General features: G+C 39.8%; 1 protein-coding gene and 1 non-coding gene across 4 annotated transcripts in view; one reads left to right on the top strand and one right to left on the bottom strand.

Annotated features, from left to right (window-relative positions):
• VPS35L (VPS35 endosomal protein sorting factor like) overlaps positions 1–12410 on the bottom strand; it is a 128832-nt gene that overhangs the window by 54965 nt on the left and 61457 nt on the right. For all 3 annotated transcript variants that reach the window (XM_060031838.1, XM_060031837.1, XM_060031839.1), the window contains one exon: positions 9647–9727. In XM_060031838.1, coding sequence (XP_059887821.1) covers positions 9647–9727 — 81 coding nt within the window. The remainder of the gene's footprint in view (positions 1–9646; positions 9728–12410) is intronic.
• On the top strand, positions 10583–10655 carry TRNAG-ACC (transfer RNA glycine (anticodon ACC)). The gene has a single exon. It is a non-coding gene; the product is annotated as a tRNA-Gly (tRNA).

Below are 12410 nucleotides of genomic sequence, written 5' to 3'. Positions count from 1 at the left end.
CTATTTGGATCACCAGCAAAACTACTGCCATTGAGAAGCTACCCAGGACTAAAGCCGTGTGTCTGACAGGGTCTTGGTGTTCTGGCTGGGTGTCCGGCCTGAGCCTCTGAGGTGGGAGAGCCGAGTTCGGGACATTAGACGACCAGAGACCTCCCGGCTCCACGTAACATCAAAATGCGAAAGCTCTCCCAGAGATCTCCATCTCAACGCTAAGACCCAGCTCCACTCAACGACCAGTAAGTTCCAGTGCTGGACACCCTGTGCCAAACAACTAGCAAGACAGGGACACACCCCACCATTAGCAGAGACGCTGCCTAAAATCACAGTAAGTTCATAGACACCCCAAAACACACCACCAAACGTGGTCCTGCCCACCAGAAAGACAAGATCCAGCCTCATCCACCAGAACACAGGCACCAGTCCCCTCCACAAGGAGGCCTACACAAGCCACTGAACCAACCTTATCCACTGAGATCAGACACCAAAAACAACAGGAACTATGAACCTGCAGCCTGTGAAAAGGAGACCCCCAAACACAGTAAGCTAAGCAAAATGAGAAGAGAGAGACACACAGCAGATGAAGGAGCAAGATAAAAACCCACCAGACCAAACAAATGAAGAGGAAATAGACAGTCTACCTAAAAAAGAATTCAGAGTAATGATAGTAAAGGTGACCCAAAATCTTGGAAATAATATGGACAAATACAAGAAAGGTTTAACAAGGACCTAGAAGAACTAAAGAGCAAACAAACAATGATGGAAAACACAATAAATGAAATTAAAAATTCTCTAGAAGGAATCAATAGCAGAATAACTGAGGCAGAAGAACGGATAACTAACCTGGAAGACAAAATAGTGGAAATAACTACCACAGAGCAGAGTAAAGAGAAAAGAATTTAAAGAATTGAGGACAGTCTCAGAGACTCTGGGACAATATTAAACGCACCAACATGCGAATTATAGGGGTCACAGAAGAAGAAGAGAAAAAGAAAGGGATTGAGAAAATATTTGAAGAGATTATAGTTGAAAACTTCCCTAATATGGAAAAGGAAATAGTTAATCAAGTCCAGGAAGCACAGAGAGTCCCATACAGGATAAATCCAAGGAGAAACATGCCAAAACACATATAATCAAACTATCAAAAATTAAATACAAAGAAAACATATTAAAAGCAGCAAGGGAAAAGCAACAAATAATATAAAACAGAATCCCCATAAGGTTAACAGCTGATCTTTCAGCAGAAACTCTGCAAGCCAGAGGGAGTGGCAGGACATATTTAAAGTGATGAAAGGGAAAAACCTACAACCAAGATTACTCTACCCAGCAAGGATCTCATTCAGATTCGACGCAGAAATTAAAACCTTTACAAACAAGCAAAAGCTAAGAGCATTCAGCACCACCAAACCAGCTTTACAACAAATGCTAAAGGAACTTCTCTAGGCAGGAAGAGAGAAGTAAAAGAGAAGGGAAAGACCTACAATAACAAACCCAAAACAATTAAGAAAATGGTAAAAGGAACATACACATTGATAATTACCTTAAATGTAAATAGATTAAATGCTCTGAGCAAAAGACATAGACTGGCTGAACGCATACAAAAACAAGACCTGTATATATGCTGTCTACAAGAGACCCACTTCAGACCTAGGGACACATACAGACTGAAAGTGAGGGGATGGCAAAAGATATTCCATGCAAAGGGAAATCAAAAGAAAACTGGAGTACCAATTCTCATATCAGACAAAATAGACTTTAAAATAAAGATGATTACAAGAGACGAAGAAGGACACTACATAATGATCAAGGGACCAATCCAAGAAGAAGATGTAACAATTGTAAATATTTATGCACCCAGCATAGGAGCACTTCAATACATAAGGCAAATGCTAACAGCCATAAAAGGGGAAATCAACAGTAACACAATAATAGTAGGGGACTTTAACACCTCACTTTCACCAATGGACAGATCATCCAAAATGAAAATAAATAAGAAAACACAAGCTTTAAATGACACATTAAACAAGATGGACTTGGGCTTCCCTGGTGGCGCAGTGGTTGAGAGTCCACCTGCCAACGCAGGGGACCCGAGTTCATGCCCCGGTCCGGGAAGATCCCACATGCCACAGGGCAGCTGGGCCCGTGAGCCATGGCCGCTGAGCCTGCGCGTCTGGAGCCTGTGCTCCGCAATGGGAGAGGCCACAAAGTGACAGGCCCGTGTACCGCAAAACAAACAAACAAACAAACAAAAAAACAAGATGGGCTTAATTGATATTTATAGGACATTCCATCCAAAAACAACACAATACACTTTCTTCTCAAGTGCTCATGGAACATTCTCCAGGATAGATCATATCTTGGGTCACAAATCAAGCCTTGGTAAATTTAAGAAAATTGAAATTGTATCAAGTATCTTTTTCAGCCACAATGCTATGAGCCTAGATATCAATTACAGGAAAAAAAAACGTAAAAAATACAAACACATGGAGGCTAAACAATACACTACTAAATAACCAAGAGATCACTGAAGAAATCAAAGAGGAAATCAAAAAATATCTAGAAACAAATGAAAATGAAAACACGATGACCCAAAACCTATGGGATGCAGCAAAAGCAGTTCTAAGAGGGAATTTTATAGCAATACAATCCTACCTCAAGAAGCAAGAAACATCTCAAGTAAACAACCTAACCTTACACCTAAAGCAATTAGAGAAAGAAGAACAAAAAAGCCCCAAAGTTAGCAGAAGGAAAGAAATCATAAAGATCAGATCAGAAATAAATGAAAAGAAATGAAGGAAACAATAGCAAAGATCAATAAAACTAAAAGCTGGTTCTTTGAGAAGATAAACAAAATTGATAAACCATTAGCCAGACTCATCAAGAAAAAAGGGAGAAGACTCAAATCAACAGAATTAGAAATGAAAAAGGAGAAGTAACAACTGACACTGCAGAAATACGAAGGATCATGAGAGATTACTACAAGCAACTATATGCCAATAAAATGGACAATCTGGAAGAAATGGACAAATTCTTAGAAAAGCAAAACCTTCCAGGACTGGACCACGAAGAAACAGAAAATACAAACAGACCAATCACAAGCACTGAAATTGAAACTGTGATTAAAAATCTCCCACCAAACAAAAGCCCAGGACCAGATGGATTCACAGGCAAATTCTATCAAAGATTTAAAGAAGAGCTAACAGCTATCCTTCTCAAACTCTTCCAAAATATAGCAGAGGAGGGACACTCCCAAACTCATTCTACGAGGCCACCATCACCCTGATACCAAAACCAGACAAAGATGTCACAAAGAAAGAAAACTACGGACTGATATCACTGTTGAACACAGATGCAGAAATCCTCAACAGAATACTAGCAAACAGAATCCAACAGCACATTAAAAGGATCATACACCATGATCAAGTGGGGTTTATCCCAGGAATGCAAGGATTCTCCAATATATGCAAATTAATCAATGTGATACACTGTATTAACAAATTGAAGGATAAAAACCATATGATAATCTCAATAGATGCAGAAAAAGCTTTTGACGAAACTCAACACCCATTTCTGATAAAAACTCTCCAGAAAGTAGGCATAGAGGGAACTTACCTCAACATAATAAAGGCCACATATGACAAACCCACAGCCAACAACGTTCTCGATGGTGAAAAACTGAAACCATTTCCACTAAGATCAGGAACAAGACAAGGTTCCCCACTCTTACCACTATTATTCAACATAGTTTTGGAAGTTGTAGCGACAGCAATCAGAGAAGAAAAAGAAATAATAGGAATACAAATCGGAAAAGAAGAAGTAAAACTGTCACTGTTTACAGATGACATGATACTATACACAGAGGATCCTAAAGATGCCACCGGAATCTACTAGAGCTATTCAATGAATTTGGTAAAGTAGCAGGATACAAAATTAATGCAAAGAAATCTCTGGCATTCTTATACACTAATGATGAAAAATGTGAAAGAGAAATTAAGGAAACACTCCCATTTACCACTGCAACAAAAAGAATAAAATACCTAGGAATTGACCTAGCTAAGGAGGCTAAAGACCTGTATGCAGAAAACTATAAGACACTGATGAAAGCAATTAAAGATGATACAAATAGATGGAGAGATATACCATGTTCTTGGATTGGAAAAATCAACATTGTGAAAATGACTCTACTACCCAAAGCAATCTACAGATTCAATGCAATCCCTATCAAATGACAAATGGCATTTTTCACAGAACTTGAACAAAAAAATTTCACAATTTGTATGGAAACACAAAAGACCCGAATAGCCAAAGCAATCTTGAGAAAGAAAAATGGAGCTGGAAGAGTCAGGCTCCCTGACTTTAGACCATACTACAAAGCTACAGTAATCAAGACAGTATGGTACTGGCACAAAAACAGAAAGACAGATCAATGGAACAGGATAGAAAGCCCAGAGATAAACCCACGCACATATGGTCACCTTACCTTTGATAAAGGAGGCAAGAATATACAAAGAAGAAAAGAGAGCCTCTTCAATAAGTGGTCCTGGGAAAACTGCACAGCTACATGTAAAAGAATGAAATTAGAACAATTCCTAACATCATACACAAAAATGAACTCAAAATGGATTAAAGACCTAAATGTAAGGCCAGACACTATAAAACCTTTAGCAGAAAACATAAGCAGAACACTCTATGACATAAATCAGAGCAAGATCCTTTTTGACCCACTTCTTAGAGCAATGGAAATAAAACCAAAAATAAACAAATGGGACCTAATGAAACTTAAAAGATTTGCATAGCAAAAGAAACCATAAACAAGACGAAAGGACAACCCTCAGAATGGGAGGAAATATTTGCAAACAAAGCAACTGACAAAGGATTACTCTCCAAAATATGCAAGCAGCTCATGTAGCTCAGTATCAAAAAAAAACCCAATCCAAAAATGGGCAGAAGACCTAAGCAGACATTTCTCCAAAGAAGATATACAAATTGCCAAGAAACACATGAAAGGATGGTCAACATCACTAATCATTAGAGAAATGCAAATCAAAACTACTATGAGGTATCACCTCACACCAGTCAGAATGGCCATCATCAAAAGATCTACAAACAATAAATGCTGAAGAGGGTGTGGAGAAAAGGGAACCCTCCTGCACTGCTGGTGGGAATGTAAATTGATACAGCCACTATGGAGAACAGTATGGAGGTTCCTTAAAAAACTAAAAACAGAACTACCATATGACCCAGCAATCCCACTACTGGGCATATACCAAGAAAACTGCAATTCGAAAAGAGTCATGTACCACAATGTTCACTGCATCACTATTTACAATAGCCAGGACATGGAAGCAACCTAAGTGTCCATCGACAGATGAATGGATAAAGAAGATGTGGCACATATATACAATGGAATATTACTCAGCCATAAAAAGAAATGAAATTGAGTTATTTGTAGTGAGGTGGATGGACCCAGAGTCTGTCATACAGAGTGAAGTAAGTCAGAAAGAGAAAAACAAATACTGTATGCTAACATATATATGGAATCTAAAAACACCGAAAAAAAAAAAAGGTTCTGAAGAACATAGAGGCAGGACAGAAATAAAGATGCAGACGTAGAGAATGGACTTGAGGACACAGGGAGGGGGAAGGGTAAGCTGGGACGAAGTGAGAGAGTGTCACTGACATATATACACTACCAAATGTAAAGTAGATAGCTAGTGGGAAGCAGCCGTATAGCACAGGGAGATCAGCTCCGTGCTCTGTGACCACCTAGAGGGGTGGGATAGGGAGGGTGGGAGGGAGACACAAGAGGGAGGGGATATGGAGATATATGTATATGTATAGCTGATTCAGTTTGTTATACAGCAGAAACTACCACAACATTGTAAATCAATTATACTCCAATAAAGATGTTAAAAAAAAAATAAACCCCTATCCCTGGTTGCTGTCAAGAAAGGAAAATTTACTGACAAGTTCTTTGTTTATACTAAAAACATCACTGTTTAAATCATCTGCAACGGAAATGGCTCATGGTCCAAAATATGGAATATTAAGAGGTACACACCCCATCTCATAATTACGCAGTTTACTAGGTCAGCAAGCAAAAGGACTTCAAAACGTCATGACAAACAGTGCTCCAAGGCAGAGCATTCAAAGATACTGCAGTACTGTCCGGTTAAAATAGTTCTTGAAACCTTATCCACAGTAACTAATCCCTGTAGAACAGGAAATTTTTTTTTAATATTTAAAGTACACTTACAAATAATGCCTTTCCTGGTTTTAAAAGATGTATTTTTTCCCTTCAACGTTTCATTATGAAATGCTGAAATGTAAGAAAATTCAATGAATAATAACAAACACCCATTTACTCACCACTTAGATTCTACAAGGGCTAACATTTTGCTATATTTGCTTTACCTCCTCACCTAGCCATTGATCCAATGGCAGAACTTTTAAAAATGTGTTGACTGTGTGCTGCCAACCTTTTTACTGTGAAATAATTTCAAACTTGCAGAAACATTGAAAAAACAGTACAGAAAACTCCCATATTCTCTTTACACAAAGTCATCAATTTTTAGTATTTTGCCAAATTTGTTTCATTGTCCTCTCTCTGTAAAAAGACATACTATATTTTTTCTGAACCATGTGAAAGTAGATTGAATGTATCATGTCCTTCACCCCTTACCACTTCATTTGTATTTCCTAAGAATAGTCATATTCTCTGACATTTCTACTCTGTTGTTTATCAAATTCAGGAAAGTTAACACTGGTATAATTTTAATACTTTAATCTATCATTTGTATTCCAATCTTGTCAACTGTCTCAGTACATTCTTTTTTTTTTTTTTTTTTTTTTGCGGTACGTGGGCCTCTCACTGTCGTGGCCTCTCCCGTTGCAGATCACAGGCTCCAGATGCGCAGGCTCAGTGGCCATGGCTCACGGGCCCAGCTGCTCTGCAGTAGTTGTGGCATGTGGGTTTCAGTAGTTGTGGCACATGGGATCTTCCCGGACCGGGGCACGAACCCGCGTCCCCTGCATCGGCAGGCGGACTCTCAACCACTGCGCCACCAGGGAAGCCCTCAGTACATTCTTTACAGCATTATTTTTTCCTCTCTTTAGTACAGGATTCAGTTCAGGATCATGCATTGCATTTTGTTTTCACGTCTGTGCAGTCTGTGTTAATTTGGAACAGTTCCTTAACCTTCTTTGTCACGATGGCAAAGATTTTTTTTACAAGCCAATTACTTTATAGAATGCTCCTCAATTTGGGCATGACTAACGTTACCTCATGATTAGATTCAGTCATGCATTCTCGACTGGAATGTTACATAGATGATGCTGTGTCTTTCCTGTTTTTCGGGGTTCCATATCTGCAGGCACAAGATAGCCACTTGCTCCTCAATGGTGATAAGGATTTTGATTAGCCTGTCAATGACTGTCCAAATTCTCCACTCCAGAGTCACTATTTTTCCCCTTGCGATTAATGCTCATTCTATGGGAGGAGATACGAAAATGTCCTGCTCCTCATCAAACATTCCCCCCAGATTTAGCATCCATTGATGATTCTTGCCTGAAGACCGATGATTCTTGTCTTCACTGTGACGGCTGCAAATGGTGATTTTTCAACTCTACCATTTCTTCCACATTGCTCAAATGGCACCCCTGCCCACCTTTCCCCTCATCTATTTATTTATTTACCTATTCGTCGTAAGGGCCGACTCTTACTCAGTGGATTATAATCCATCACTGTATTTATTTCATTTGATGCTCAAACTGGGGACCTGTGAGAGCCCCTTGCAAGCTGTTCCTGTGCCCATTCCATGTGCCCCCAGCAGTACTTCCTTACTTCCTGGCACAAGAAAATGTTCCAGGCTCACCTTATACCTTCCCTATCCTAGAACTGGAGAAAGCTAATTCTTCACAGATCCCCACAGTTTTATTTTCTTGATGTGGCCCTCACTTAAGACCAAGGGCTCACAACCGATATGGGTGGCTGTCTGGAATGCAGGCTGACCCCGGGGCATCTTTTATAAGTTGCTCTTAGATATGACAGAATTACAGTATAGTATAGTTCCCTTGTCACTTAGGAATGGACTGCATTAAAATTATTATGTTACTTGAAGTTTTCAATTAATTGGGTCACTAGCAGTCAAGGCCTTACTGAAAATTCCCCAACTAAAATTCTGCACATCAGTCTTCATATGAGGCCGAGACCTGGACCACCCACAAGGGTATGACCCATCTTCTCGACATATTTTATTTACCCTGCAATATTGACCAAGAGCCTGCTGTGCGTGACTGTGTTCTTTTCATTCCATCTAGAAAAATGTCAGAGAGTTAGTGGCTGCTCAATAAACTGTAATGATGAACCATTTCAATTAGCAAATGGTGAAAATTTCTTAAATGAGTAAAATGTAAGAATTCTAAAATTTATACAAGAATATGTAACTAGGGCTTCCCAGGTGGTGCAGTGGTTGAGAATCTGCCTGCCAATGCAGGGGACACGGGTTCGAGCCCTGGTCCGGGAAGATCCCACATGCCGCAGAGCCCACGTGCCACAACTACTGAAACCCACGTGCCACAACTACTGAAACCCGCGCACCTAGAGCCCGTGTTCCACAATAAGAGAAGCCACCGCAATGAGAAGCCCGCGCACCGCAACGAAGAGTAGCCCCCGCCTGCCACAACTAGAGAAAGCCCACGCGCAGCAACGAAGACCCAACACAGCCAAAACTAACTAACTAAATAAATAAATTTATTTATTTTTAAAAAAAGAATATGTAACTAATTTTCTTATACTAAGTGAGCCCAGAAATCACTTGATCATAGGCAGTAAGTGCCAAAACATCATGTTATTAAATAAAAAATAAAATCTTAATTAGGTCTGAAGTTACTTTATAGTGAGTGATCCTGAGCTGGATTCTGTACTAGAGGGGAAAAAAATCTGCTACTAAGGACATTGAGTCCACTGACAAAACTGGAATATGGACTGTGGAAAAGGTAAAAGTAATATATTAACATTAAATTCCCTGATGTTGGTAACTAAACTGTGGTTATAAAGGAGAATGTCCTTGTTCTTAGGAAATACTCACTGAACTCTTTAGGGGCAAAAGTGGCATGATGTATGCAATTTATCCTCAACTGCTTTTTTAAAAATTTATATACGTATGTATGAATATATGTGTGTGTGTGTGTGTGTGTGTGTGTGTGTACACACACAATGATAAAGTAAACATGGAATCTCTCAACAGCTGGTGAATCTGGGTAAAAAATAATGGAAGTTCTCTGAGCTATTCTTTTAACTTTCCAATAAAGTTTGAATTTATTTCCAAATAAAAAGTTAGCTTAACTGAAAAACATAGGCATCTTACTTACTGGTGCCAAGCAACTGTACAGGGCTTTCCACATCACACCTCACTGAACCCTCACAACCATTCTGAGGAGGACTATTATTATCCCCATTTTACAGTGAGAAAACTGAGGCACAACAAGACTAAGTAACTGATTAAAGGGCACAAGGCTAAGACATGGCAAAGCTAGGATTCAAACCCAGGATTATCTGACTTTACAGCCTGACCCATGAAACATACCTATTTAATTCAACAGAATAAAATTCCTTACAGTGTGGAAATGAGAAATGAAAATCTGTCACCTGAGGGTAGGAGTCTTCAAATGCACGATCTGGAGTCATGTGCTTGATGACATCGGCCAAAACAGTATTCACCTCTCGTTTCTAAGTGGGGAAAAAAATCAAACCTGTATTTAGACACTGAATGGTAGTCATTGACCATTTTTCTGATAGAAAGAACTAACGTTTTCAGAATATAGCACACACTTTCCAGGAAGCAGTTTCAACTACTCTGCTGAAAATAATGTAAGGGGGGAAATCCCACCCATACCACAGCCCTAAAGATGGCCATGTCTGCACCAAGTCAGGACTAAAACACGGTTCTCGAAGGTTCCTGTCCCAGCTTTCTCTGAGTGCTGGTGAAATCCAACGTGCCACTTTCTGCCTGCCAGTCCCGGGCCCCTCCCCAGGTGCTGCAGAGAGCAGCGAAGCATTGTGGGAAGAGCACAGACTGAACCCTTACAAGCTGGGTGACCCAATGACCACTTCACTTTTGTCAGCTGTATCAGGGGTCAGCCAACCAGCCCAGCACCTATTTTCATACAGTCCAGGCGCCAAGAATGATTTTTACATTCAAACCAAAAGAATAATAATATCTGGTGACAACGAAAATTATATGAGATTCAAATTTCAGCATGCATAAATAAGGTTTACTATTTACACAGCCATGCTCACTCCTGTATGGTCTACGGCTGCTTTCAGGATACAGTGGCAGAGTTGGGTACTTGTAACAGAGATCATATGGTCCACAAAGCCTCAAATACAGAAAAAAGGGGACTTCTACAGAAAAAGTGTGCTGAGCCCTGGTCTATATAACTGGAACAGTGAAACTTCCTGGCAAGGTCACTATGAAGCTGTGCAGCTTACAGGTAAAGTGCCTGGCACATAGCACGCTATCTAAATAGTTGCCATTATGTACTCTCTCATTTAATGTTCATTAAACTCCACAGCACGCGGACTTCCCTGGTGGTCCAGTGGTTAAGACTCTGCGCTACCAATGCAGAGGGCCTGGGTTCAATCCCTGGTCAGGGAACTAGATCCCGTATGCCACAACTAAGAGCCCACGTGCCACAACAAAGATCCCGCATGCCGCAACTAAGACCAGGCACATCCAAATAAATAAATACATACAGAAATAAATAAATAAATATTTTTTAAAAAAACCTCCCCATGATAAATAAATAAATATTAAAAAAAAAACACCTCCCCATCATGGACATCATTATCCCCATGAAAAGTTAAGTGGCTAAGCGGCTTAGCCAGGGTCACAGAGCTAAAAAAATCTGACAATGGCACTAAAAGGAACCAAAGCTTCTTGGAGAAAGAGCTGATTCCAAATCTAAGATAAGAAAAATACAAGGGAGGCTGGAGCATCTTATAATAGAAAGCAAGGAAGGCATCAAAGACTACAAAGAATGTGTCAGGACTCAGAAGCCAACCTGAAAAAGCACCCACTGGACAAAAATGGGACAATTGAGCATCAGTAAGAATAATACAATCGCAATGACTGATACATATCAAATATGTTTCAATTAGTGAGCTCCTACAGATACCCACAGCAACTACTGCTCACTGGTGACCTTTGGGGATACTGGGGAATTGACTCTTTACTCTAAAAACTAGTAAGTAACAGGGGCAAAAATGAGCATCTTGCCTTTTCTGTACAAACTGTTACCTCAGGGTAACCAAATACATGGAGCGAAAAGGTTCTCTTCATTCAAGTATTCTAGCTAACAAATAAAGGAGAAATGATAACTCCGAATATCACCACTTTGCAACCCGTGATAAACCATAAGATGAATGCGCTTCAGTGGTCACTCACATCACGGAGAGACAACCAGATACCGTGAGCCTCCCAGGAGAAGCACCATGCCAGCACCCAGGGTGCCAAAAAGTCAGACCTGAAGCTGATGAAGTCTCCTGTCTCCAGAACTAACTGCCGACTTATAGGAAATACTGGAGGCAGAAGAGCATGTTTAATCACCACCACAGGCATACATCTGGCCAATCGAGACCGGGATACTCTACAGGACAAAGGACCCAATTTCTTCAACAAATAAATAATAGAAAAAAAAAAGGGAAGGGAACAGGGAGGGAGGGAGGGAAAGAGAGGGGAAGAGAGAGGGAACTTACAGATTAAAATAACTCTAATTAAAGTTTTTACAACGTATAGACCCTATTTTAATCCTGATTGAACAAATAAACTGTAAAAAACTTATGAGACAATTGGGGAAATCTGAAAATTTATCGATTTTTAATGGTATTAAAACATTATTGATTTTATTAGTTACGATAATGTATTGAGATTTTGTTTCAGAAAAGTGAATTCTATTTTAGAGATATGTGCAGAGATACTGACAGGTGAAACACGGTGATTGAGCTGTGCTTCAAAATAATCCAAGGGTGGGGAGAAAAGGGAAGGACACGAAACAAGATCTGTCATAAGTTGATCATTTCTGGGTGATAAGTACAAGGGGGATCATATGTTTGAAGTTTCCATAATAAAACAAAAATTGGACAAAAGAAAGAAAATTAACAGACCAACATTTACAAAATGCTCAAAACGAGGCAAAACCCATTTCTGGAGTTAGAGACCAGATGGTGCCTACCTTCAACTTCCAAGGCTGTGACTGGGAGGAGAGTATGGGGGGCTTCAGGGTGGGGTGGGGAGTTATTTCCTGTTTCTTGATCTGGACCATGATTACATGGGTGTATTTTGTGAAGATTCATTATACAGCAAACTTACGATATATATGCTTTTCTTCACGTAGGCTAAACTTCGGATTTT

The sequence above is a fragment of the Delphinus delphis genome, chromosome 15 (assembly GCF_949987515.2).
Source record: "Delphinus delphis chromosome 15, mDelDel1.2, whole genome shotgun sequence".
In the NCBI taxonomy this organism is placed as follows: domain Eukaryota; kingdom Metazoa; phylum Chordata; class Mammalia; order Artiodactyla; family Delphinidae; genus Delphinus; species Delphinus delphis.
The sequence above is the reverse complement of the archived record's forward strand: the minus strand, read 5'-3'. Positions and strand labels throughout refer to the sequence as shown.